Source organism: Lolium perenne, chromosome 5 (assembly GCF_019359855.2).
Source record: "Lolium perenne isolate Kyuss_39 chromosome 5, Kyuss_2.0, whole genome shotgun sequence".
NCBI lineage: Eukaryota > Viridiplantae > Streptophyta > Magnoliopsida > Poales > Poaceae > Lolium > Lolium perenne.
The window spans coordinates 179,773,480-179,795,996 of record NC_067248.2 but is presented as its reverse complement, the minus strand read 5'-3'; the positions used below and the strand labels follow the sequence as shown (position 1 = coordinate 179,795,996).

At 47.5% G+C, this 22,517-nt stretch overlaps 1 protein-coding gene across 2 annotated transcripts; it reads right to left on the bottom strand.

Moving 5' to 3' along the window:
• Positions 1-12,386: 12,386 nt before the first annotated feature.
• LOC127300806 (serine/threonine-protein kinase PBL34) lies at positions 12,387-20,522 on the bottom strand. 2 transcript variants are annotated; one of them, XM_051330974.2, is made up of 6 exons: positions 19,824-20,522; positions 14,418-14,755; positions 14,170-14,305; positions 13,881-14,017; positions 13,660-13,783; positions 12,387-13,122 (listed from the first exon to the last, which is right to left on the bottom strand). In XM_051330974.2, exons 1-6 carry the CDS (start codon positions 20,074-20,076, stop codon positions 12,611-12,613), a joined length of 1,500 nt encoding a protein of 499 aa, XP_051186934.1. In that variant the 5' UTR covers positions 20,077-20,522; the 3' UTR covers positions 12,387-12,610. The 2 variants fall into 2 exon arrangements, with proteins under 2 accessions (XP_051186934.1, XP_051186936.1); XM_051330976.2 differs by having other exon boundaries at positions 14,418-14,752.
• Between the last annotated feature and the right edge of the window lie 1,995 nt (positions 20,523-22,517).

Below are 22,517 nucleotides of genomic sequence, written 5' to 3'. Positions count from 1 at the left end.
CGGCACCATGCCGAACTGATCTCTCAAAATTGCACTGATTTGGTCCACTGTAGGAGCTGCAGGGGCCGAGCTTTGATGACTCGTTGCAGTGGCATATTTAGCTAGCCACGCCTGTTTGTCGGCATCCACTCCAGTAATCCCTCCTGCTGCTCCAGAAACCCCTCCTGCTGCAATCTGGTTCGTGCGCGCCAAGTTATTGCAGTCTGGCACGTACGTGCACATGTATCCATGCGGGATTTCCTTAGGCGGTTCATGCAGGAACTGGTAGTCACCAGCATCGCCTCCAATCTTGTAGACGACATACGCCGGTGAACCGCCCGGCGGTTCTGGGGCTGCTAGCGAGAAAGGCAGCTGCGGTTTGGTCTGGAACGGTATTTCTCCCTGGTGAGTCCCTAGGGTAGGTCCTGACGGGGAGTACTGATGCTTCATGATCTCCTGAACCACGCGAACCGCAACGCGCTCGAAAGCGTTCACCAGGCTCTCAGAATGACGGTGTAGCGAATGAGCTACCATGTAGTTAACTTCCTGGCGCAGAGCTCTGGTGCATTCTTCTGAAGAGGTAGACAGATCCACCTCATCGAGGGCGCCTTCGGGTGAGAACCCCTTCCACCTAATGCCATGTGTACGGGTTCTCTCGAAAGAGCCGATGAGGTCGGCTTCGAAGAGAGCTCTAAGCTCATCGTATTTCTTCTTGTACTCCTCAGTCAGATCTTCGTACGTGACTGGTGCGTCCGCCATCCCAGCTGCAGATGCTGACGCAGTTGTTGTAGATGTTGACGCAGTTGATGTAGAATGTCCCACCGGGCGTGCCAGAATGTGTTGCCTGCCAAAACCCACCGGCGAGCAGCGACGGGCAACACGGAGAGCCGGGAGGCTCCCAGGACTGCTGGTGGGTCCTGGTCCCTCGGGCGACGGCCCGCAATGCTCCGGCACACGTCCTAGCTGGTGCAAGGGCGTGCCACCTGACCTATACCTGGTCAGGAAGGTGATGAGTTGCTTCGATTAATTTCCTGCATGACAGACACGTAAACATTAAATACGAGCCTCGATCGGCTCTCAGGTTATCCTGTGAATCGGCTCAAAGAGCCGATCCACCCATGATTTGTATTGGGTCTACGATAACATGGTGGTCCTGCTTGATCAACACTAAGCTAAAACGATCTACGACGATTTAGGGTTTTCACCATATAACCGGAACGTCCTACACGTAGTTGAGCCTGGCAGATACGAAAGATAACAGAAAACCAGCCCTAGAAAAGGCCTAAAAACCAACATGGAGTTGATTCCCGGAACATCCCTTCTAAGATCAGCAAACCGTACCTTACGCACTACTGGATCATTCAACCCGTTTGCAAGGCCTAACCATATGGATATCAAACTAATCCTTGAAGAACAAGGAACAACCGTAACAGATCGAATCTACTAAATAAAGACTAAGCAAGATGCTGCCCTTACACCTAAGATGGGTGCAAGGGCAGCTAGATATCCAGGGGTAGCATAACTAAGCAAATACATCAAGAAAGTACCAATGCTAACCCTAACATATCTATGATAACAGCGTTGCTCGCCATCAACAAGGCTTCAGCACGAGCAACGCATAAACAACGAATAAACTTGATGCTGCTTAGATCGCAAGATGCGATCTAGGCAGCATGGCGCTTACCCGGAAGAAACCCTCGAAACAAGGGGTGGCGATGCGCCTAGATTGGATTGTTGTGAACGTGATCGTCCTCCTTTCTCAATAACCCTAGATACATATTTATAGTCCGTGGACTTTCTATTTTCGGAATAACCCTAACCGTGTACGAGCTAAACTCTATCTCTTAATTCTAAATCTACCATAATATACAGATACACGGGCAATCTAGCCCAAACTCTCATACAAGGCCGATTCATAAATATTTTACGTGCACATCCTCCAAGCCCATCTCAATCACGGCCCATCTCCGGACTTGGTTAAAATCTGGCGATAACACTGTCATAGAACTCACATTCACTATCACTGCCATATGAATGTACATTCTCTGAGACACAATCCTTCTCTGCTACTAGAGCACCATATGAACTAGTAGAAGCTTCAACTTCATCACTGCTCTTGGAATTTTAGTAGGACTGATTATAGAGGGCAAGTCTATGGATTGTAATCATGGATGACAACATAGTCTACGGATTGAAGCTCCACCCACACCTTAGGCGTCTTATGATTCATCGCTTCGATATGTAATTCGTCTAGTTTTTATTTTCAGACTTTTGACTCAAGACATATAAACGGCTGTGTGCATCCTGATTATGCAGAGGCTGGGTGTAATTGCTTTTCAAAATAATAAAGCATCCATTATCGAAAAAAGAGGGCAAGTGAGGACCACTCATGATTACATCTTCTCTCCATTGTCTCAAATTTTTTGTGTGATCTACAAACAAGACAAGTGCTTTATGTGTCTTGCCAGCTTTGATCATTTCTACAAGTGTGCATCCTTGTCAACTAGTACTAACCCATTTGTTATGTCCTTGCCTAGCAAACACCAATACACATGAAGTCTCTCATCTTTGGCAACTCAGAATACTAAATATTTCATCAATCCACATAATAGACCAAGTGTCAGTACTATAATTATGAAAACATGCAGTTAATGCATTAACATATGCCATGTTGTCTCCTAAACCACAGAAAACTTCGTTGTGCACTACCTCTGCATTGAACATTGTAACATACAATTTTCAACGATTGAGCACATGTTAGACAATAAATTAAGCACATATTCAGACAACACTTAGGAAAAATTCAGACTTTGCTACCAACTGCAAAATCATGGCTTGCATTGATGCACACATTATTCACCAACACACAATTACACTAAATGTTACTTTTTGACAATATTACAATGTATAAATTGAACAAAAACACATCAGATTTCGCTGCAGCAGAGAATCGGGCAAAAAAGAGTGAATAAGTTTGGCATCATCCACAATATTTCTACAACTAAACTACGTTGCAGTGCTATTAACTCTAGTTCCCAACAAATTTCACCACTATAATTAGCTAAATCACTCCTGATCATACGCCCACATGAGCCCTACCGAGCTCCACGACAAACCAAGGAAGGGAGAGGAACAAATTGCCGTACTGTGTACTCTGGCGTGTCTTCGTGGTGCTCATGGTAGTGCATCTCCTGTGGCATATGCACGAAAACGACGGCATAAACGAGCTCGTCGTCGTCGCGAAGTGCTTGAGGTGGTTCCTGTCTGTCCATGTTTTGTTCTGAAGCGGCCAGGTGAAAGAAAGGGAAATAGCAGAATCAGTGGTCTCTTATCCTAATTGTTTGACACGTGGAAGGACCTAAACAAGGAATTTCTTTGACTCCCAAGGATTAAATTGCAAAATTATCGTCGAGACAACGGCCCTGTGGCATGATTCGGACTAAATTGACTAGGCTGCCACCGCAAAGCATGTTTAGGCACCGGATGCACGTTTCAAGTTGTGGGAATAAATTGCATATCTGGTATAAGTTGTGGTATCAAACTGTTATCACCAGAATTTGACCGAGTCAGAGGTGGGCCGCGATCGAGATGGGCTTGAAGAATATATATGGAAGAAATACGTGAATCGGCCTGTTATGCAAGGTTTGGGCTAGTTTGCCCGTGTATCTGTAATATAGTAGATTACATGTCGGTTAGTTAGAGTTTGGCTCGTGCACGGTTGGGATTATTCCCACGTTAGAAAGTCTACGGACTATAAATATGTATCTAGGGTTTATGAAATAAACAACAATCACGTTCACCACAAATCAATCTAGGCGCATCGCCAACTCCCTTGTCTCGAGGGTTTCTTCCGGGTAAGCATCATGCTGCCTAGATCGCACAGTACAAGTTTATTCGTCGTTCATGCGTTGCTCGTACTGAAGCCTTTTTGATGGCGAGCAACGTAGTTATCTTAGATGTGTTAGGGTTAGCATTGTTCTTCGTATCATATGCTGTCATAGTGCAACCCTTAGACATCTAGCCGCCCTTACACCTATCTTAGGTGTAGGGGCGGCACCCCGCTTGATCATTATTTAGTAGATCTGATCCATTATGGTTGCTCCTTGTTCTTCAAGGATTAGTTTAATATCTGCATAGTTAGGCCTTACAAAGGGTTGGAGGATCCAGCGACGCGTAGGGTGTAGTTTGCTAGCCCTAGACAGGATGTTCCGGGGATCAACCGCGTGTTGGTTTTTAGGCCTTGTCTAGGATCGGCTTACGATCACCGTGCGTGACCGCGAGGCCCAATCACGAGTAGGATGATCCGATTATGCGGTGAAAACCCCAAATCGTCGAAGATCGTTTTAGCTTTATCTTGATCAAGCAGGACCACCATATATTCGTACACCTCGTGCGAATCATGGGTGGATCGGCTCTTTGAGCCGATTCACAGGACAACCTGAGAGCCGATCGAGGCTCGTATTTAATGTTTACGTGTATGCCATGCAGGAAACTAAGCGAGGCATCTCCATCACCTTCCTGACCAGGTATAGGTCAGGTGGCACGCCCTTGCACCAGCATCGGATGTGCGTGCCGGAGTTCTGTGCGGGCCGTCGCTCGGAGGGACCAGGGCCAGCCGCAGCCCTAAGTTGCTCCCGGCTCTCCTGTGTTGCCCGTCGTTGCTCACCGGTGGGTTTCTGACCGCAACACATTCTGGCACGCCCGGTGGGACAATCTTCGACATCAACCACATCGCCATCTACATCTGAGATGGCGGACGGCACTCCAGTCACGTACGAGGATCTGACCGAGGAGCTCAAGAAGAAGTATGACGAGGTCAAAGCGATCCTCGAAGCCGACCTCATCGGCTCCTTTCACAGAACCCACTCACATGGCATCAGGTGGAAAGGGTTCTCACCTGAAGGTGCGCTCGATGGAATAGATCTATCCGCCCCATCAGAAGAACGCACCAGGTCCCTGCGTCAGGAGGTTAACTTCATGGTAGCTCATTCACTACACCGCCACTCTGAGAACCTGGTGAACACTTTGGAGCGTGTTGCTCTTCGAGTGATCCAGGAGATCATGAGGCACCAGTACTCTCCGTCAGGACCAGCTCTCGGGACATACCAAGGAGAGATGCCACTCCAGTCCCGTCCACCGCTGCCATTCGCGTTGGCAGCACCAGAAGTGCCGAATTCACTGGCATTCGTCGTCTACAAGATCGGTGGTGACCCTAGTGACTACCAGTTCTTGCACAAGGCGCCTAAGGAGATCCCTCACGGATACACGTGCACATACGTGCCAGACTGCGGCAACTGGGCGCTCACAAACCAGGCCGCAACAGCAGGGACTTCTGGAAAAGCAGGAGGAACGTCAGCGACAGATCTTGAGAAGCAGACGTGGCTAGCTAAGTACGCCACTCCAACAAACCTCCAGAGCGCAGCTCCTGCAGTTGGCTCAGAGCTGGAAAAGCAAGCATGGCTGGCTAAGTATGCCACTCCGACGAATCTTCAGAGTTCGACTCCTGCAGCCAGCACCGTGGATCAAATCAGTACCATACTGAGAGACCAGTTCGGCATGGTGCCGAAAAGGAGGACAATCGGCTATTCCAAGCCGTACCCCAACGAGTACGAGTTGATCCCGCTACCACCCAAATATCGGCTCCCTGATTTCTCAAAATTCAATGGATCAGATGGTTCCAGCTCCATCGAGCATGTGAGCCGATATTTGGCACAGCTGGGCACGATCTACTCATCGGATGAGCTACGTGTGAGGTTCTTGGCACAGTCCCTCACGAGATCGGCTTTCGGGTGGAATACTTCGTTGCCACCAGACTCGATCCGGACTTGGAAGCAGTTGGAAGAACAGTTCCACATGCAGTATCACTCAGAAGCTTCCGAGTCTGGCCTTGCCGATCTAGCTCAAATACGTCAGAAGCGTGGAGAAACTGTGGCAGAATACATCCAGCGCTTCAGAAATCTTAGGAACCGATGTTATTCGGCTCGCGTGACTGAAAAGGAAGCAGTCGAGTTGGCAGTGGTTGGCCTTGCATCACCAATCAAGGACATGGCCTCCCAAGCAGACTACCCTTCACTGGCGCACATGGTTCGAAGCGTCGACATATGAACAGCGCCACCCGGACTTGTACCAGGACAAATTCAAGCGTGCGGTAGTCCTGGTTGAGGCAGACGAAGACGAAGGTTCTGCGGGAGATCAAGAGGTAGCAGTGGCTGAATGGACTCGGGGGGCAACCCCCGTGTCCTGCAAATGGGTTAAGCCACCAGGTCCACCCAGAGGGTTTGATTTTGACGTGACTAAAACTGAGCAAATCTTCGACCTCCTACTCAAGGAGAAGCAGTTGAAGTTACCCGAAGGCCTCAAGATCCCCACGGTACAGGAGCTGAACGGAAAGCCATACTGCAAATGGCATAACTCGTTCTCCCATGCCACCAATGACTGCAGGGTGTGGCGTCAGCAGATCCAAATGGCGATAGAACAAGGACGTCTGATTTTTAACCAGTACGCCATGAAGGTCGACACCCACCCCTTCCCCGCCGTTAACATGGTGGAGTGCACTTACCCTAAAGGTTGCCAGCTAGGATTCTCGTTCAGCATCAACATGGTAGGACCTGGGCACCACTCTGGCAAAGATGGAGACGAGGGCAGCTGCTCTCGTAGCAAGGACACGGAAGAGGCCGCTCCACGCGATCGGCTCCGTCACGATGGCAAGCGCTACATCACAGAGGGAGAAGTGAAGAATGTAAGATATCAGCGACCTCTCTCCGATCACCTCCTCAACAAGTACGTGAGTCAATATAGCCAACGCCGACGATCCAGCGACGATGATGATAGAGACCGTCTGGCTAGGGACGCCAGGAGACATCGTCGGCATGATCGCGATGAGGAGGAGTACGAGCGCCGTGCCAAGGAAATATCGAGGGAGCAAGACGATGATGATAGGCACTGGGACTGCCCCTTCTTCAGACACTGCTGGGATTCAGGAATGAGCCGATTGCCTACAATCGGCAACTGCCCAGAATGTAAGCAAAAGAGGAAGGATGCAGCTAACGTGTCCGTGTTCAAACGTCTAGGGCCTATCCCACTTCGGAACAAGCACGCTGAGTCCCCTCGGGTGGAAGATCTCGAGGATTTGGAAGACGATGAAGAAGAAGAAGAAGACAAGTACCACCGGCCAAGGTGGTGCCCTGATGGACTCAGCCGTTCCCAGAAGCGCAGGGTTCAGCGACTGCGCGGCTTGGAGGAAGCCGAAAGGTTATACCTGCACACGCTAAGGAAGGCGCGGCCTGATCTGGCCGCGAAGATCCAGCGAACCCTGGATGAAGAGGGTCGACCACAAAAAATGGAGTGGCGCCCCAAGCAAAGGAAAGCCGATGATGAAGCATCGGCTGGCACAAACATGGTGTTCATCCTTCCTACGGAGTTTAGTGCTCCAGGATTAGACGAGGCACCTGTGGCACAACTTGACTGCGGCCCACGGCCGGTTATCTTTGAGAAGCCACGAGAAAGAAGCTACAGACATCTGAAGGCCCTGTACTTGCGAGGTTATATCGATGGGAGGCCTGTCAACAAGATGCTGGTGGACACCGGAGCGGCAGTCAACATTATGCCATACTCCATGCTACGTCGGTTGGGACGCTCTAGCTCGGATCTGATCAAAACCAACGTGACACTGAGCGATTTCAACGGCCAAGCGTCTGACGCACAAGGTGTTCTGAATGTGGATCTGACCGTAGGAAGGAAAACCATCTCTACGACGTTCTTTATCGTCGACAACAAGAGCACCTACGCTGTTCTGCTAGGAAGAGATTGGATCCACGCCAACTGTTGCATCCCATCCACGATGCACCAATGCGTAATACAGTGGGATGGAGATGAAGTAGAGGTCGTCCAGGCCGATGACTCAGCCGAGATTTCAACGGCTGGCATGAACGCTTGGGAAACAGCAGGCCAAGAGCCACTCTCAGGTATCAATTTGGACGACTGCGAGTGCATCGACGTGACGAAGGGCAGGGTTAGGCTGGTCTTATCCACCGGCCTGACCGTGTAGCAAGAACAAACTAATGAGCAAACGTGGCGATGCCGATCCTTGGGATCGGCCCCCAAAGATCTATGAAGGAACATTACAAAACCTTCATTGAGCGATTCAATATGGAGGCCGATTCCAGCAATCGGCCAAAATTATCCTCACCACATGTTCTGCTTGTGTTCAACATCGATCTACTGGGCAGCGGTTTTACGTCGGCTGATGAGTTAGAAAAAATCAACATTGGTCCTACCTGAGCCGACGTGCAAATACAGTGCCTTGGCTAAGCTACAGAGCCGATATCTGCAGTTACCTGGTAGATTCGGCTCGGGGGGCACCTAATCAGATGAACATGTGCAGATTCAACATGTGTGCAGTGAAATGTTGGGGGGCCGATAGAAAAATCGGCCAGTAAAAAAAAATTAGCATCACGATATATAGCCGATGCACGGACATCGACTTTAGAACTAAGAAACAAAGCCGATGCACAGCCATCGACTCTAGTACAATTACACAGGATCTACCTGCTGCGTGTTCAAGACGCGGATTCGAGGGGGCAAACGATGGAGAGCTTCCTCAGCTGCAGTAAGCCGATTGCGCCTAGAAGTCAGCTATGGCGTGCAAGACGGCCTTTTGCTCGTTAAGCCGTAGGTGTTTTGTCTACAATATCGGCTTTCAACGGAGGAAGAGGCAATCAATCGGCACCTTGGTCAACGGAGCAAGTTCGGCTGGTTCGACATGGTGGCTGCCTCAGAGTTACCTGAGTTCAAAGCCCTTGGTCTGATCTGTGCATCCTCACCAATATTCTCGCCATGACTGAGGCTCGGGGGACAGCTAGCCTGGTAGATGCTCTGTTTTTTAGAAGCCGATTGGAGTGTCATCGGCTGGTCCTTCGTCGCAACCTTCTTCACAAAATGATGAGTGCTCGCAGAAGAGGATCGCTGGAGCTGGTGCGAGAAATTTAAGGGCTCTCTTGAAAATTCTACAGTATCCACCAGATCTCAAGGACATCAGCTGAAGAATTGAAGGATGGATTATGAAGGACCGATGCGTTGCTATCGGCTCATTAAGCATTGGCTAAGGGGACAAATCGGCAAGATCAGTATGAGGGGAAATCGGCTAAATTAAGCTCAAGGGAAATCGGCAAAATCAAATTGGGAGAAGTTCTTCATTGATAAGCAAGATTTCTTACATAAAGAGCTGATTGCTCTCAAAAGGAAGTTCTGGGGGATACATTGCCCCGTCTACTACTACTGATCCTATGCTAAAGGTCCTATCTACGGGCCGTCACTGCCCTCATCGTCGCCGTCGTCGCCACTGTCGGCGCTACTCCCGGCGGGCTCATCGTCGCTGCTCCAGCGGCCGCCGGCCGGGCCCTCATTGTCCTCATCCTCCTTGTCAGCATCGTCGTCGTCGCTGTCGAAGTCGCTGAGGTTCCCCGGCCAAGGGCAGAACCGTTTGGCCGGCGGCTCGTCGGAGGAGGTGTCGTCCTCCTCCTCCTCCTCCTCCTTCTCCTCCTCCTCCTCCTCCTCGGGGGAGGTGAAGTCGTCGCAGGAGAAGCGATCATCATCGCTCTCCTCCTCCGTTTCCCCGTCGGCGAGGAAGCGGAGGTCACTTTCCCCGTCGGTCAAGGACTTGTCGTCCTCAGACCAGACGGAGAAATCATGGCTCGATTCCTCCCCGGCCTCGATGGCACGGCGGGTGTTGGCCGCATGGACCTCCTCCGGGTTCTGCTCCGGCGTCGGCTCGCGGGAAGAAGAGGACTGGGTGGAAAGATCCGATGAAGCAGAGGAGGAAGAAGACATGGTGGCGCAGGAGGGCTTTTGGAGTGCTAATGCGAAGGGGATGCGGAAGTAAACTGTTTGGAGCGGTTAAATAAAAGGGGATATAGTGGAAATTCAATGCCACGAGCGCTTTCCGAGGAAGTGGTGCCTAAAAAAAAAGCTGCCCGGAGTCACGCGGAGAAGTTGAGAAGGCAAGGCATCATGATGAAGGATACTGCGACGGTTCTGCCACGACATGACCCGACGAAGAAAAGCAGAGTGATTTTGGAATTATCAATTCCAAAACCAGGGGGGCATGTGTTATCACCAGAATTTGACCGAGTCAGAGGTGGGCCGCGATCGAGATGGGCTTGAAGAATATATATGGAAGAAATACGTGAATCGGCCTATTATGCAAGGTTTGGGCTAGTTTGCCCGTGTATCTGTAATATAGTAGATTACATGTCGGTTAGTTAGAGTTTGGCTCGTGCACGGTTGGGATTATTCCCACGTTAGAAAGTCTACGGACTATAAATATGTATCTAGGGTTTATGAAATAAACAACAATCACGTTCACCACAAATCAATCTAGGCGCATCGCCAACTCCCTTGTCTCGAGGGTTTCTTCCGGGTAAGCATCATGCTGCCTAGATCGCATCTTGCGATCTAGGCAGTACAAGTTTATTCGTCGTTCATGCGTTGCTCGTACTGAAACCTTTTTGATGGCGAGCAACGTAGTTATCTTAGATGTGTTAGGGTTAGCATTGTTCTTCGTATCATATGCTGTCATAGTGCAACCCTTAGACATCTAGCCGCCCTTACACCTATCTTAGGTGTAGGGGCGGCACCCCGCTTGATCATTATTTAGTAGATCCGATCCGTTATGGTTGCTCCTTGTTCTTCAAGGATTAGTTTAATATCTGCATAGTTAGGCCTTACAAAGGGTTGGAGGATCCAGCGACGCGTAGGGTGTAGTTTGCTAGCCCTAGACAGGATGTTCCGGGGATCAACCTCGTGTTGGTTTTTAGGCCTTGTCTAGGATCGGCTTACGATCACCGTGCGTGACCGCGAGGCCCAATCACGAGTAGGATGATCCGATTATGCGGTGAAAACCCCAAATCGTCGTAGATCGTTTTAGCTTTATCTTGATCAAGCAGGACCACCATATATTCGTACACCTCGTGCGAATCATGGGTGGATCGGCTCTTTGAGCCGATTCACATGACAACCTGAGAGTCGATCGAGGCTCGTATTTAATGTTTACGTGTATGCCATGCAGGAAACTAAGCGAGGCATCTCCATCACCTTCCTGACCAGGTATAGGTCAGGTGGCACGCCCTTGCACCAGCATCGGACGTGCGTGCCGGAGTTCTGTGCGGGCCGTCGCTCGGAGGGACCAGGGCCAGCCGCAGCCCTAAGTTGCTCCCGGCTCTCCTGTGTTGCCCGTCGTTGCTCGCCGGTGGGTTTCTGACCGCAACACAAACTTGTGCATACAACTCTAAATCTTAAGACGGTTTTGGTTTAGTTTTTGTCCGTGATAACCAAAGGTGACGAGCGTGATCTAAATAAGATCTTAGTGGCAATGTGCAAAATGTAAGGAAAATCTTATATTCCCCTCGTCTAAAATAATTGCGAAAAATGGATATATGTAGACATGTTTTAGTGTGTATTTCGAACCGGAGGAAGTTACTAACATATAATCGATAGGCTGGAGAGTGAGTAGTTTACTCGATTCAAGCTCGACCCACACTTTCGGTTCGAGCTAACGCATGGATTTGGCTCGTCATCTAACCTTCCTTTGTACGTAACTTGTAAGCACCAAACAGTACGAGTAGGGAATGCCCCAACAAAACCCATTGATGTTTCGGTGGATTAGCCCATCGAAAGATGGAAATGTGCAATGATACCAGCCGCGCAATTTCCTCTGGACAAATTTGAACATCTTTGGCAATAGCAAGTGGCATATGTATTCAGCCTTCCTTTAAAAAAAGTACATTCACTTCAGAAGCTCCTCTTTTCCCTCTCCTTGTTCGGACTTTGGACAAGCTGATAAGAAAGAAAGCGATGGAGCCGTGCAATGATAGGACCAACAGTTCCGAAAAAAAAAACTGCAGATAAGAGAGGACCCATCTTAAGCACTGTGCTTTTTATCAGTCAGGAAGGAACGTTCCAATCAGTTTCCACGAAACGAATCCTTCTGTCTTATCTTCTGGTGTCTAAACTGGGCGCTAGGAGCCTAGGACACGTACGTCCGAACTACCACCACCATGTCTCGAGACGGTTTCATTGCTAACCATTTCTATCTAGACATTGCAATTGCAGGTGATAGTTCCTGCGTTTGATTGCCTCCTTGTCAAGCCAATATCGTCGGTGTTCATGGAGTGACGCATACGCTAAGAGGACAGTCCTTCCATTGCTAAAATAAACGCTACGCGTCATTGTGACTTGTGAGGAGCTTTTGCTTGCTACTACAGCCTGCAGGAGCAAGATACATCTTTACACAAAGAAGAGCCGAGAAAGAAAGTGAGGTGTGCAGCTAGGCTATGCCTACCCAGAGAGCAACTTCAAATCAGGCAGACTATTCTGTAATGATGAGATTACTAACGCTGGAGAGAGAGATGTACAGAGAGACGGTCTACCAGCAGTATCCTTCAACGCAAATCATCAACAAGGGGAAAATCCCCTCACCTACATCTCCCTTTTCACCTATATCCTTCTTCACATGTCAAATCTACACGACAGACAGACAGATCAATTCAGGTCGCACAACAACGTTTACCCGCCCCTAACCCCAACCCAAGTTCCATCGGAAGAACAGATGCAGGTTCACGACGAGCCGAGCTACCTATTTCATGTTTGGCTTCGGCGAGTAGCGGAACGGGGAAGCACGGGGGCCGTCGGACATGCTCCTCATGGGCTGCTGTCCGTTCGCCCGCGCGAATGAGCCGTGCACCTTGAGGCTGTGGCTGCTCCTGCCGTTCATGCTGCTCGAGTGCGCCATCCTCTCGGCCTGCATAGTTTGGTAGAAGTAGGAGGAGCTGGCCATGTCCTTGAGGTTGAGCAGAGGCTTGAGAGCTTCCACCACCTGGCTCATCAGTGGCCGGGCTTTGGGGTCCCGGCTCAGACATGCGCGTGCTAACTGTGCCGCCTTCTGGGCACCTTTGACTGAGAAGTTGCCCTCCAAACGAGGGTCAACTAGCTTGTAGAAGCGTTGCCTCTCTCCTAGGAGTGGGCGTGCCCACTCAACAAGGTTGTGCTCGCCGTTTGGGCGGTTCTTGTCCATCGATCGGCGCCCTGACATCATCTCAAGCAGCACCACACCGAAGCTGTAGACGTCACTTTTTGATGTCAAATGACCTGAAAAGTTGGAAAAATATTCAACAAATGTTACGAGATCAAGTAAACATCACAACAAATGTTATGAGATCAAGTTAACATCACAACAAAGGTTGCACAACTACCTACTAGACGAGGGAAATGTATGAAAACTTTAACTGCACAAGGTAACCAAACAGCATTCTACTATGCAGACAATGAAGATCTATGTTACCAAAATAGCTAATTTGTGGTAGGATTAGTAGCACATTGTATTTTTTCCAGGAAAAGAGTATACACAAGGACATTAAGGATTTATTGCAACCCAACATAATACTAAACTACTATACGAAGCTTTGTATAACACCGAGAAATTGCTCAGATCGTATCCACGACATTTACTACTATCATCTCAATGTCATCCAACAAGCATCTCTATATCTTGAAGTATATCAATAACAAAGATCAAATGATGCATCGTAACCTATCAAAGCACTCTAAATCCCCACAGCTAACTTGTTTTCGTAAGTATCTTTCACTCTTTCAGAGTTGGCAAGTTATGTCCGATGAAGAACTTACCTGTCATGACATACTCTGGAGCTGCATACCCATAGGTTCCCATTACTCGAGTAGACACATGAGTTTTGTCACCTACAGGGCCATCTTTAGCAAGCCCGAAATCTGAGAGCTTTGCATTGTATTCCTGCAAGAGCACAAGGGAACATATGAAATAACAGTATGCGACTACATGGGTCATATGACCCACAGTGCAAAATCCAATTCATGGATTCAATACTTACCGCATCTAACAGTATATTAGATGTTTTAAAATCGCGATAAATGACTGGTCTTTCTGCTTCTTCGTGAAGGAAGGAAAGACCCTGTGCTGCCCCAAGAGCAACCTTCATTCTGATGGACCATGGGAGAGGAAGAGACCCTACAAATAAATCACAATCCATGTAAGGTTCAAATTTTTACTAATTATTGTTTTTCAACTGAGAAGCACTGAGAAAACAGTTGGAACATGTCCTCTAATATGATAATCAGAAGGGAAAAAAATTTATGAAAATTTAATGATTCAGTACATACTTCTGAATAGATGATTATCCAAACTTCCGCGTGGCATAAATTCATATACCAGCAATCTTTGGTCATCTTCAACACAATATCCAATCAATCTGACCAAATTGGGGTGGTGAAGATTACCAAGAAAGTCAACTTCTGCCTGCAAAGAACAAAACAAAGTAGAATATGGGGCAGAATTAGTGCGAGTCGTAATGAGAATGGAGAGGCAACATGATAAAAATAAACATAGCTTGTAGTAACAAAGCACGTACCACCCATTCTTTGTGCCCTTGAAGACCATCATGATTGAGTGTCTTGACAGCAACTGTAAGACCTGTACCAGGTTTCACAGGTGCAGTTCCATTTTCTTCAATCCACCCTTTGAACACACACCCAAAACCTCCTTCACCAAGAAGACTCTCGGGTCTGAAGTTCCGTGTGGCACATTTTAGGTCATTGAATGCAAACTTGCGCAACTTGGAGGAAACCTTTATGTCATCTCCAGCTTTAGATGCTGATGAACTGCTCTCGGCATTACTAGTAGATGTCGAGCCTGAGACTACTGATGCAACTGGTTGGTTCCTGCTACCATTTTCTGTTGATTTTTCTGCTGTTCCATCAAATGAATAACAGTTTTAGATACCATAATAATACATGAATGTCCGTACAATAACAATATGCAGAAACATAATTCAATCTACACAACAAAGTCTGAGGAATGGTTGAAGGACACAGTGAAGTGTAAGTTCAATTATGGGGCATGGAAAGCACAAACTAAATGCAAATACCTCACATATTATTACCAGTCTTCCTAAGAGATGTTTTATGGTGCTTGGGAGTCGCAACATCTGTTCATGAATAATCTAATGATCTAGAGTAAAAGATACTTGTACAAAGCTATTTATGTTGTGGAACAGATACTTGGTACTAGCTTAAAAAAGAAAATTATCTTTTAGCTACATAACTCATACCCACAAATCTGGATCTAAGTAACCAAAGTAAACCTACATAGCTCTCTCAAAGTTTCACACAAGGGTATATTAACGGCATTATAGGCATGTAAAAAAAGCTGAGAGGCACAAATTAAAGACCTTCTAATTTGCTATGGTTATCCATGCTCTTTTGGACCGGAAAGAGTTACAATTCCTGCCAGCTTGACAGATCTAAGGAGAGCGAGAAAGTGGTAACACGGGTAGGTGGGGAATGGGAGGAGCAGTGGAGCAGAGATGGATTTGGAGAGGATAAGCCAAAATGATCCAGGTGACTGGTTGGCAAAGAATTGCAGCGGAAGAGATGCTACTAATTACCAAATCAATCTGGTTTACACAAATCTCATAAAAGAATGTCCTGCAAATCAATTTATGGTACTTGTCGAGTGGAGATACCTGGTAGTACCTTTCAAGCATCGCAAAAGGCAAAGCATCTCATAAATAAATACCAAGCGTAATAGTCAACCGTTTTTAGATATTTCTAGAAGAAATAAAAATAGGTTTCTCTGGAGAAGAAAAAAATGATTTATTTATCCTTCTTCACTAGGAGAAGTAGCACCTGCCAAAGGTGATTTTAAGGGTTATAAGTTAATATACATCGCAGAAGAAATACAAAGCGACATGCTAACTGGCGTCCTTTCTCATATATTTCTATGTGTTTCAGTAAGCGTTTTAATTCCAAGATATGTAACCTCGAGTTAAAGGACAATCCAGTAGCTGACTAGACTCATTCCCACTATATTTTTCCGTGCCATGTTAATTTCTTCATGCCTACAATTCTATAATAATATAGCTACCAGATGGAGAATAATTAACTATGGAGATTAGGTATAAGGTTGTTGCTTTTTAAAATCACTTTGCTGGTCTACTTTGGATTATTAACTAAATACAGAATTACTACTGGTATGCACGTGCATACAACTTACTAGATTTCACAGGAGTATAGCACAGCATACGAATTGAAAAGCAAACCTAAAGTATCTATCTGAGATCTAACCACTTATTATTTGTTAGTCAAATAATTGACACCAATTAAACTAAAAGAGCTTCACACGACAGCTATCTTGATCTCCCACATAATTCTGAACTATCTATCTCCATCCATGTATGCACAAAACAGTCTCAACGAAAACGATTTACAAAGCAGATGCTTCTTAAACATCTCATTCACACCTGAGGAGATAACTAGAAAAATCATCAAAATAAGGCAGGTGGCTGAGTCTAACAAATCATGTTGTCAATTTTTATACGTGTCAGACGCAAGTGACATTTCTTACTTGTGCATCAGTCTTGTTCGACTGTTACAGAATTTAGTGCAACCTGCGACCGGTGTGGGCGAAATAGCCACATGCTACTCTAAATATAGATACCCATGAATGCCACATGAACACTAGCTCCTCCAGAATCCCATCCTCCAATTTCACGTTAACTAGGTGATAAGGTGAACCGCAGATCAGCTATAGATAGGCCGCTCGATGTTCGGTACCGTTTCGCCAACTACTTGGTGATTTATTTGTTTTGTCGGCTTGTTATACTCGCTACGAGTACATTTTACATTCATTGCTCGATGACACGGATACGCCCAAAGAGCGGCATCCCCAGCTTGACACGCACCTACTGCAGCTCTCCACCAATTTTAACCACCAGACCACATTACCACACACATCATCAGCATTATAACCATCTAACAAACTATGACCAAGACCAATAACGGCATGCGTTATATCTGACCTACTTATCGAAAACGGCAACTATTACAGAATTTAGTGCGACCTGTGTGGGCCGAAATAGCTCCACAAATCTTTTTAGTGGCTCATGAATAGCCACATGCTTTTGTAGTGGCTCTTGGATCCACAAATCTGGATCCAAGTAATCAAAGTAAACCCACATAGCTCTCTCAAAGTTTCACACAAGGGCATATTAATGTTATTATAGGCATGTAAAAAAAGCTGGCGGGCACAAATTAAATGGTTATCCACACTCTTTTGGATCGGAAAGAGTTACAATTTCTGCTAGCTTGACAGATCTAAGGAGAGCAAGAAAGTAGTAATGCAGTAGGTGGGTAATGGGAGGAGCACAGATGGATTAGGAGAGGATCGGCCAAGATGATCCAGGTGACAGGTTGGCAAAGAATTTCAGCGGAGGAGAGGCTGTTACTTACCAAATCAATCGTGTTTACACAAATGACAAATCTCATAAAAGAATGTCCTGGTAGTACCTTGCAAGCATCGCAAAAGGCAAAGCATCTCATAAATAAATAAATAAATACATAGCGGAATAGTCAACCGTTTTAGATATTTCTAGAAGAAATAAAAATAGGTTTCTCTGGAGGAGAAGGAAAGAATGATTTATTTATCCTTCTTCATTACAAGAAGTAGCACCTGACAAAAGGTGATTGTAAGGGTTATAAGTTAATGTACATAGCAGAAAAAAATACCGATGGATATAATAAATGGCGTCCTTTCTCATATATTTCAATGTGTTTCAGTAAGTGTTTTATTTCCAAGAAATGTAACCTCGAGTTAAAGGAAAATGCAGTAGCTGACTAGGCTCATTCACCCTTAAATTTTTCTGCTCATGTTAGTTTCTTCATGCCAACAATTTTATAATAATATAGCTACCAGATGGAGAATGATAGACCAAGGGAGATTAGGTATTAGAGTTGTTGCTTTCTAAAATCACTTTTGTTGTCTACTTTGTATTATTAACTAAATAAAGAGTACCTTTCTGACCCGTATGATAACCACTTTACCAGAATTAACTACTGGTCTGCACAAGTGCATATAACTGACTAGATTTCACAGGACTACAGCACAAAATATAAATTTAATAAAAGCTGACCTGAAGTATCTACCCGAGATCTAACCATGTATTATTTGTCAGTCAAATAATTAACAAAAACTAACCTAAAAGAACTTTGCAAGGCGGCTATCATGATCTCTTGCATATTCTAAACTATCCATCTCCATCAGTCTCAACGAAAATGATTTACAAAATGGATACTTTTTAAACATCAGACTCACTGACTCACACCTGAGGCAATAAAATCATCAAATTAAGGCAGGTGGCTGAGTCTAACCAATCAGGTTGTCAACAACCAATGTACGTGGCAGACGCAAGTGGAATTTCTTACTTGTGCATCAGTCTCGTTCAACTGCTACAGAATTTAGTGCGGCCTGCTACCTGCGTGGGGCGAAATAGCCACATGCTACTCTAAAAATAGATGATCATGAATGCGACATGAAAACATTTGCTCATTCCGGAATTCCATCATCCAATTTCCACATTAATAACTAGGTGATAAGGTGAACTGCAACTCAGCTAGAGATACGGCGCTCAATGTCCGGTAAGATTTTGCCAACTACTTGATGATTTATGCGTTTTGTCGGCTTGTCATACGCGCAATGGGTACATTTCTACATTCATTGCTCGACGACACGGATATGCCCAAAGGGTAGCATCCCCCAGGTGGACACGCACCTAGTTCACGCAGCTCTCCAGCAATTTTAACCACCAGACCACATTAGCACACACATCATCAGCATCATAACCATCTAACAAACTATGACCAAGACCAATAACGGCATGCGTTACATCACACCTAATCATCCAAAACGGCAGCTGCTACAGAATTTAGTGCGACCTGCGTGGGGCGAAATAGCCACATGTTATTACTCTAAAAATTGATACTCATGAATGCCACATGAACACATTTGCTCATCCGGAATTGCACCCTCCAATTTCCACATTAATAACTAGGTAATAAGGTGAACTGCAGCTCAGCTAGAGAAACGGCGCCCAATGTCCAGTAAGATTTCACCAACTACCTGGTGATTTATGTGTTTTGTCGGCTTGTCGTACTCGCTACGGTTACATTTCGACATTCATTTCTCGACGACATGGATACGCCCCCAAAGAGCAGCGTCACCAGCTGGACGCACACCTAGTTCACGCAGCTCTCCGGCAATTCTAACGACCAGACCACACACATCATCAGCATTATAACTATCTAACAAACTATGGCCAAGACCAATAACGGCATGCATTACATCACACCTAATTATCCAAAACGGCAACTGCTACAGAATTTAGTGCGACCTGCGTGGGGCGAAATAGCCACATGTTATTACTCTAAAAATAGAAACTCATGAATGCCACATGAACACATTTACTCATCCGGAATTCCACCCTCCAATTTCCACATTGATAACTAGATGATATTGAGAACTGCAGATCAGCTAGAGATACGGCGCTCAATGTCCGGTAAGGATTCGCCAACTACTTGGTGTTTTATGCGTTTTGTCGGCTCGTCATACGTGTTACGGATACATTTCGACATTCATTGCTCGACGACACGGATACGTCCCCAAAGAGCAGCATCCCCAGCTGAATACGCACCTAGTTCACGCAGCTCTCCAACAATTTCAACCGAATTTCTACATTCATTGCTCGACGACACGGATACGCCCCCAAAGAGCGGCGTCCCCAGCTGGACACGCACCTAGTTCACGCAGCTCTCCGGCAATTTTAACGACCAGACCAGTAGACCACACACATCATCAGCATTACTAACCGTCTAACAAACCATGACCAAAGACCAACAACGACATCCGTTATACTATCAAAGTATACCTAGCTTATCCACACACACAAAAAAGGGGCAAGGGTGGTGTGTGGAAGGGGCATTACCGCCGTGCGTGCTGGCGCTGCTGGTGGAGGTGTCGACCTTGGAGCGCGGCGGGCGCGGGCAGCTCCCCGCCGGCCACAGCCGGATGCAGCAGCCGGTGGCGACGCCGCCGTCGTCCCCGCCCTTGCTGGGCAGCCGCTTCCCGCGCCTGCTGCTGCTGCGGCTGCGGCGGCACCACCCCCACCGCTCCCGCTCCTCCTCGCCCGAGCTCTCCCACCCGTCGAACTGCCCCAGCTCCGGCGGCGCCAGCCCCATGGCCTAGCTAGAGATCCCGCCGCCGCTCCGCCGAATCGGGCCGAATCAGCTCGCTCCCCCGCACGAGCGCCACCAGATCGGCCGCCCTCCCCACGAAACCTCCGAATCCCCGCCTCCCCGCCGCCACCGAAGTACGCCCGTAGAAACCGAGCCCCGTCCGCCGAATCCCGTCGAATCACACCCGGCTCCGAGCACCAACGTACCAGCCACGCCGCAGCAGCGCGTCTCCGCCACCGCCCCCACGGAGCCTGTGGCAGGACCGCCGCATGAGGCACGCGCACCCACCGGGCAACCCGAAGCAGCAAGCGGCGGGACCCCCGGGACGCTCCGGCGGCGGCGGTCGTCTCCGGCGGCGGCTGGCGGGGCAGCAGCAGCAGTGGGAAGGAGAGAGAGAGAGAGAGTGGGGAATAATAATGAGCGAGAGAATAATGGATGGATTGTGGAGATAGAGAGAGAGAGAGAGCGAGGGACATGGCAGCGGGGGAAAAGCACAAATGTCCCTGCCTCTTTTCCCAGCACGTGGCCGACGTGGACGCCTTTTGCAGCGTGCGGCGCCGGGCCCGCGCGCCGCGGGGCTGACGTGGCGCCTACGTGGCCGGCGGCTCTTGGAAATGGAGACGGGATGAGCAGGTTTTGAATTTTCGATGAGCTAATTTTGGACGGAACTTGCGCGTGTTTTTCTTAGCGCATCTCCAGTGGTCTGATGGAAACGGCCGTTTGCGATCGTGTTGTCGAAAAATAGATCTGCATCCCCTAGCAGTTCGACGCAAAATGACCGTACGTCCACGGGAATGTAAATACACTCCAAATATGTGTCGTGAACGCATCTCTCCGGACACAGCGCGATCAACACGAACATCCACGCCTTTCGCACTTGGGCCCGCCTGTCAGGACCATGGATGCTACGCCATCCACGCGCCGCGCCTTGCCATCCACTTGGGACGTGGGAGTTCGACCCGCGCCGCCGAGCGCATTACCTTCACGACGTCGAGTTCTTCAATCGCAAACTCCTGAAAACACTCACAGACGACGAGGATGATGACAAGGAGGCTGCCGACGACAAGGAGAGCGGTGACCACGAGGACGAGGGCTTCAACGATGGCGATGCAGCGTGGGGTCCAGAGCAATAGCCGCTGGATCTCACCGAGGACGAGGCCATCCGGCTCGCCATTGAGCAGAGCGAGATTGACCAGCTCATCGAGTGGAACAACCTCGCCTTCTAGCTTGGCGAGTCAGCGCTAGCGCAGGGGACATCGATGACACCTCCGGTGACTCCGGAGCACGAGGTGCGTGGCCCGTCTGCTGCTCCTCCCGTCGCTAGAGCCGGCAGTGGCAGGCTGGCGACTTCCCTTCCTCCTCCTCCTCCTCCTACACCGCCGGGATACCATTTGCTACCACCGGTGCCGCACATGTCATGGGAGATGATGGAGGTCATTGACCTCACCGGTGACGACTAGACGACTAGACGCCAGTAGACTTCGCTGCGTTATTAGATTTCATATGCTTTTTTTTGCAAACTATGTACATCTATCTCATCAATGAAAAATAACAAAATAATGCGTCGTGGCACCCTCGGACCCAATGGACAATCGTGGTCGAAAGACTTTCCATGTCCGTGACCCGACACAAATGGACACGCGCGGTCTATTTTAGGGTCTGTAATGCGTGGGGCCGCTTGTCCTTAGCATTTCTGGTAATACGTTCTGGTCTTGCAAAGGTAGGCACATTCTCCTCGATAATATTCTCGTTGACCGAGGTGGCATGTACACATGGACTCTCACATGCAGCAGCAAGCATTCATCGCAAAAAGAAGAAAAAAAACTTCATATACGGAGTATATATTTTGACTGGCCGTGCCGCCACTTGACCAAGTCAAGATGCGTCTGCAAGAAGAAATACGCAAAGCACACATGTCACGCAAGATGACCAGATCTCACATGTCACTGCTGCTTACGCCGTAAATCACGGCCTTAGAGTAATCCCAAATAGCTGTCGCATGTTGACTTCGTTCGTGGGAAAGTACATTCACTGAATAAAAAACATTTAAAATACTCTTTGTAAAATTCAAGTTAGTTATACTGCTGTTTGTATAGTATCCAAAGGAAAATAATCAAAATACTTCATACTTTACTAGGCTGGCAGCACCTCACCTCTTATAAAACTCTTTTCTGAGAGAAAAAATTGCATGTAATTTCATGTCTCGTAAATTTTATACAAAAAAATATACGTACATAAGTTGTACAAGCTATACAATTTTAACAAATAACTATGTCCGGAACATCATATTTATCTGGACTTGGGGAAGCATCGTTTTCTGCTATCCAATACACGTTTTTAACAAGACTTTCGAATTAGACTGTCTTGGAAGTTTGACCCACTTGAACTCTGAAGCCAAAACGCAACATTGGTCTCTAGTTCATCTTTATATATGTCCCCTCCAC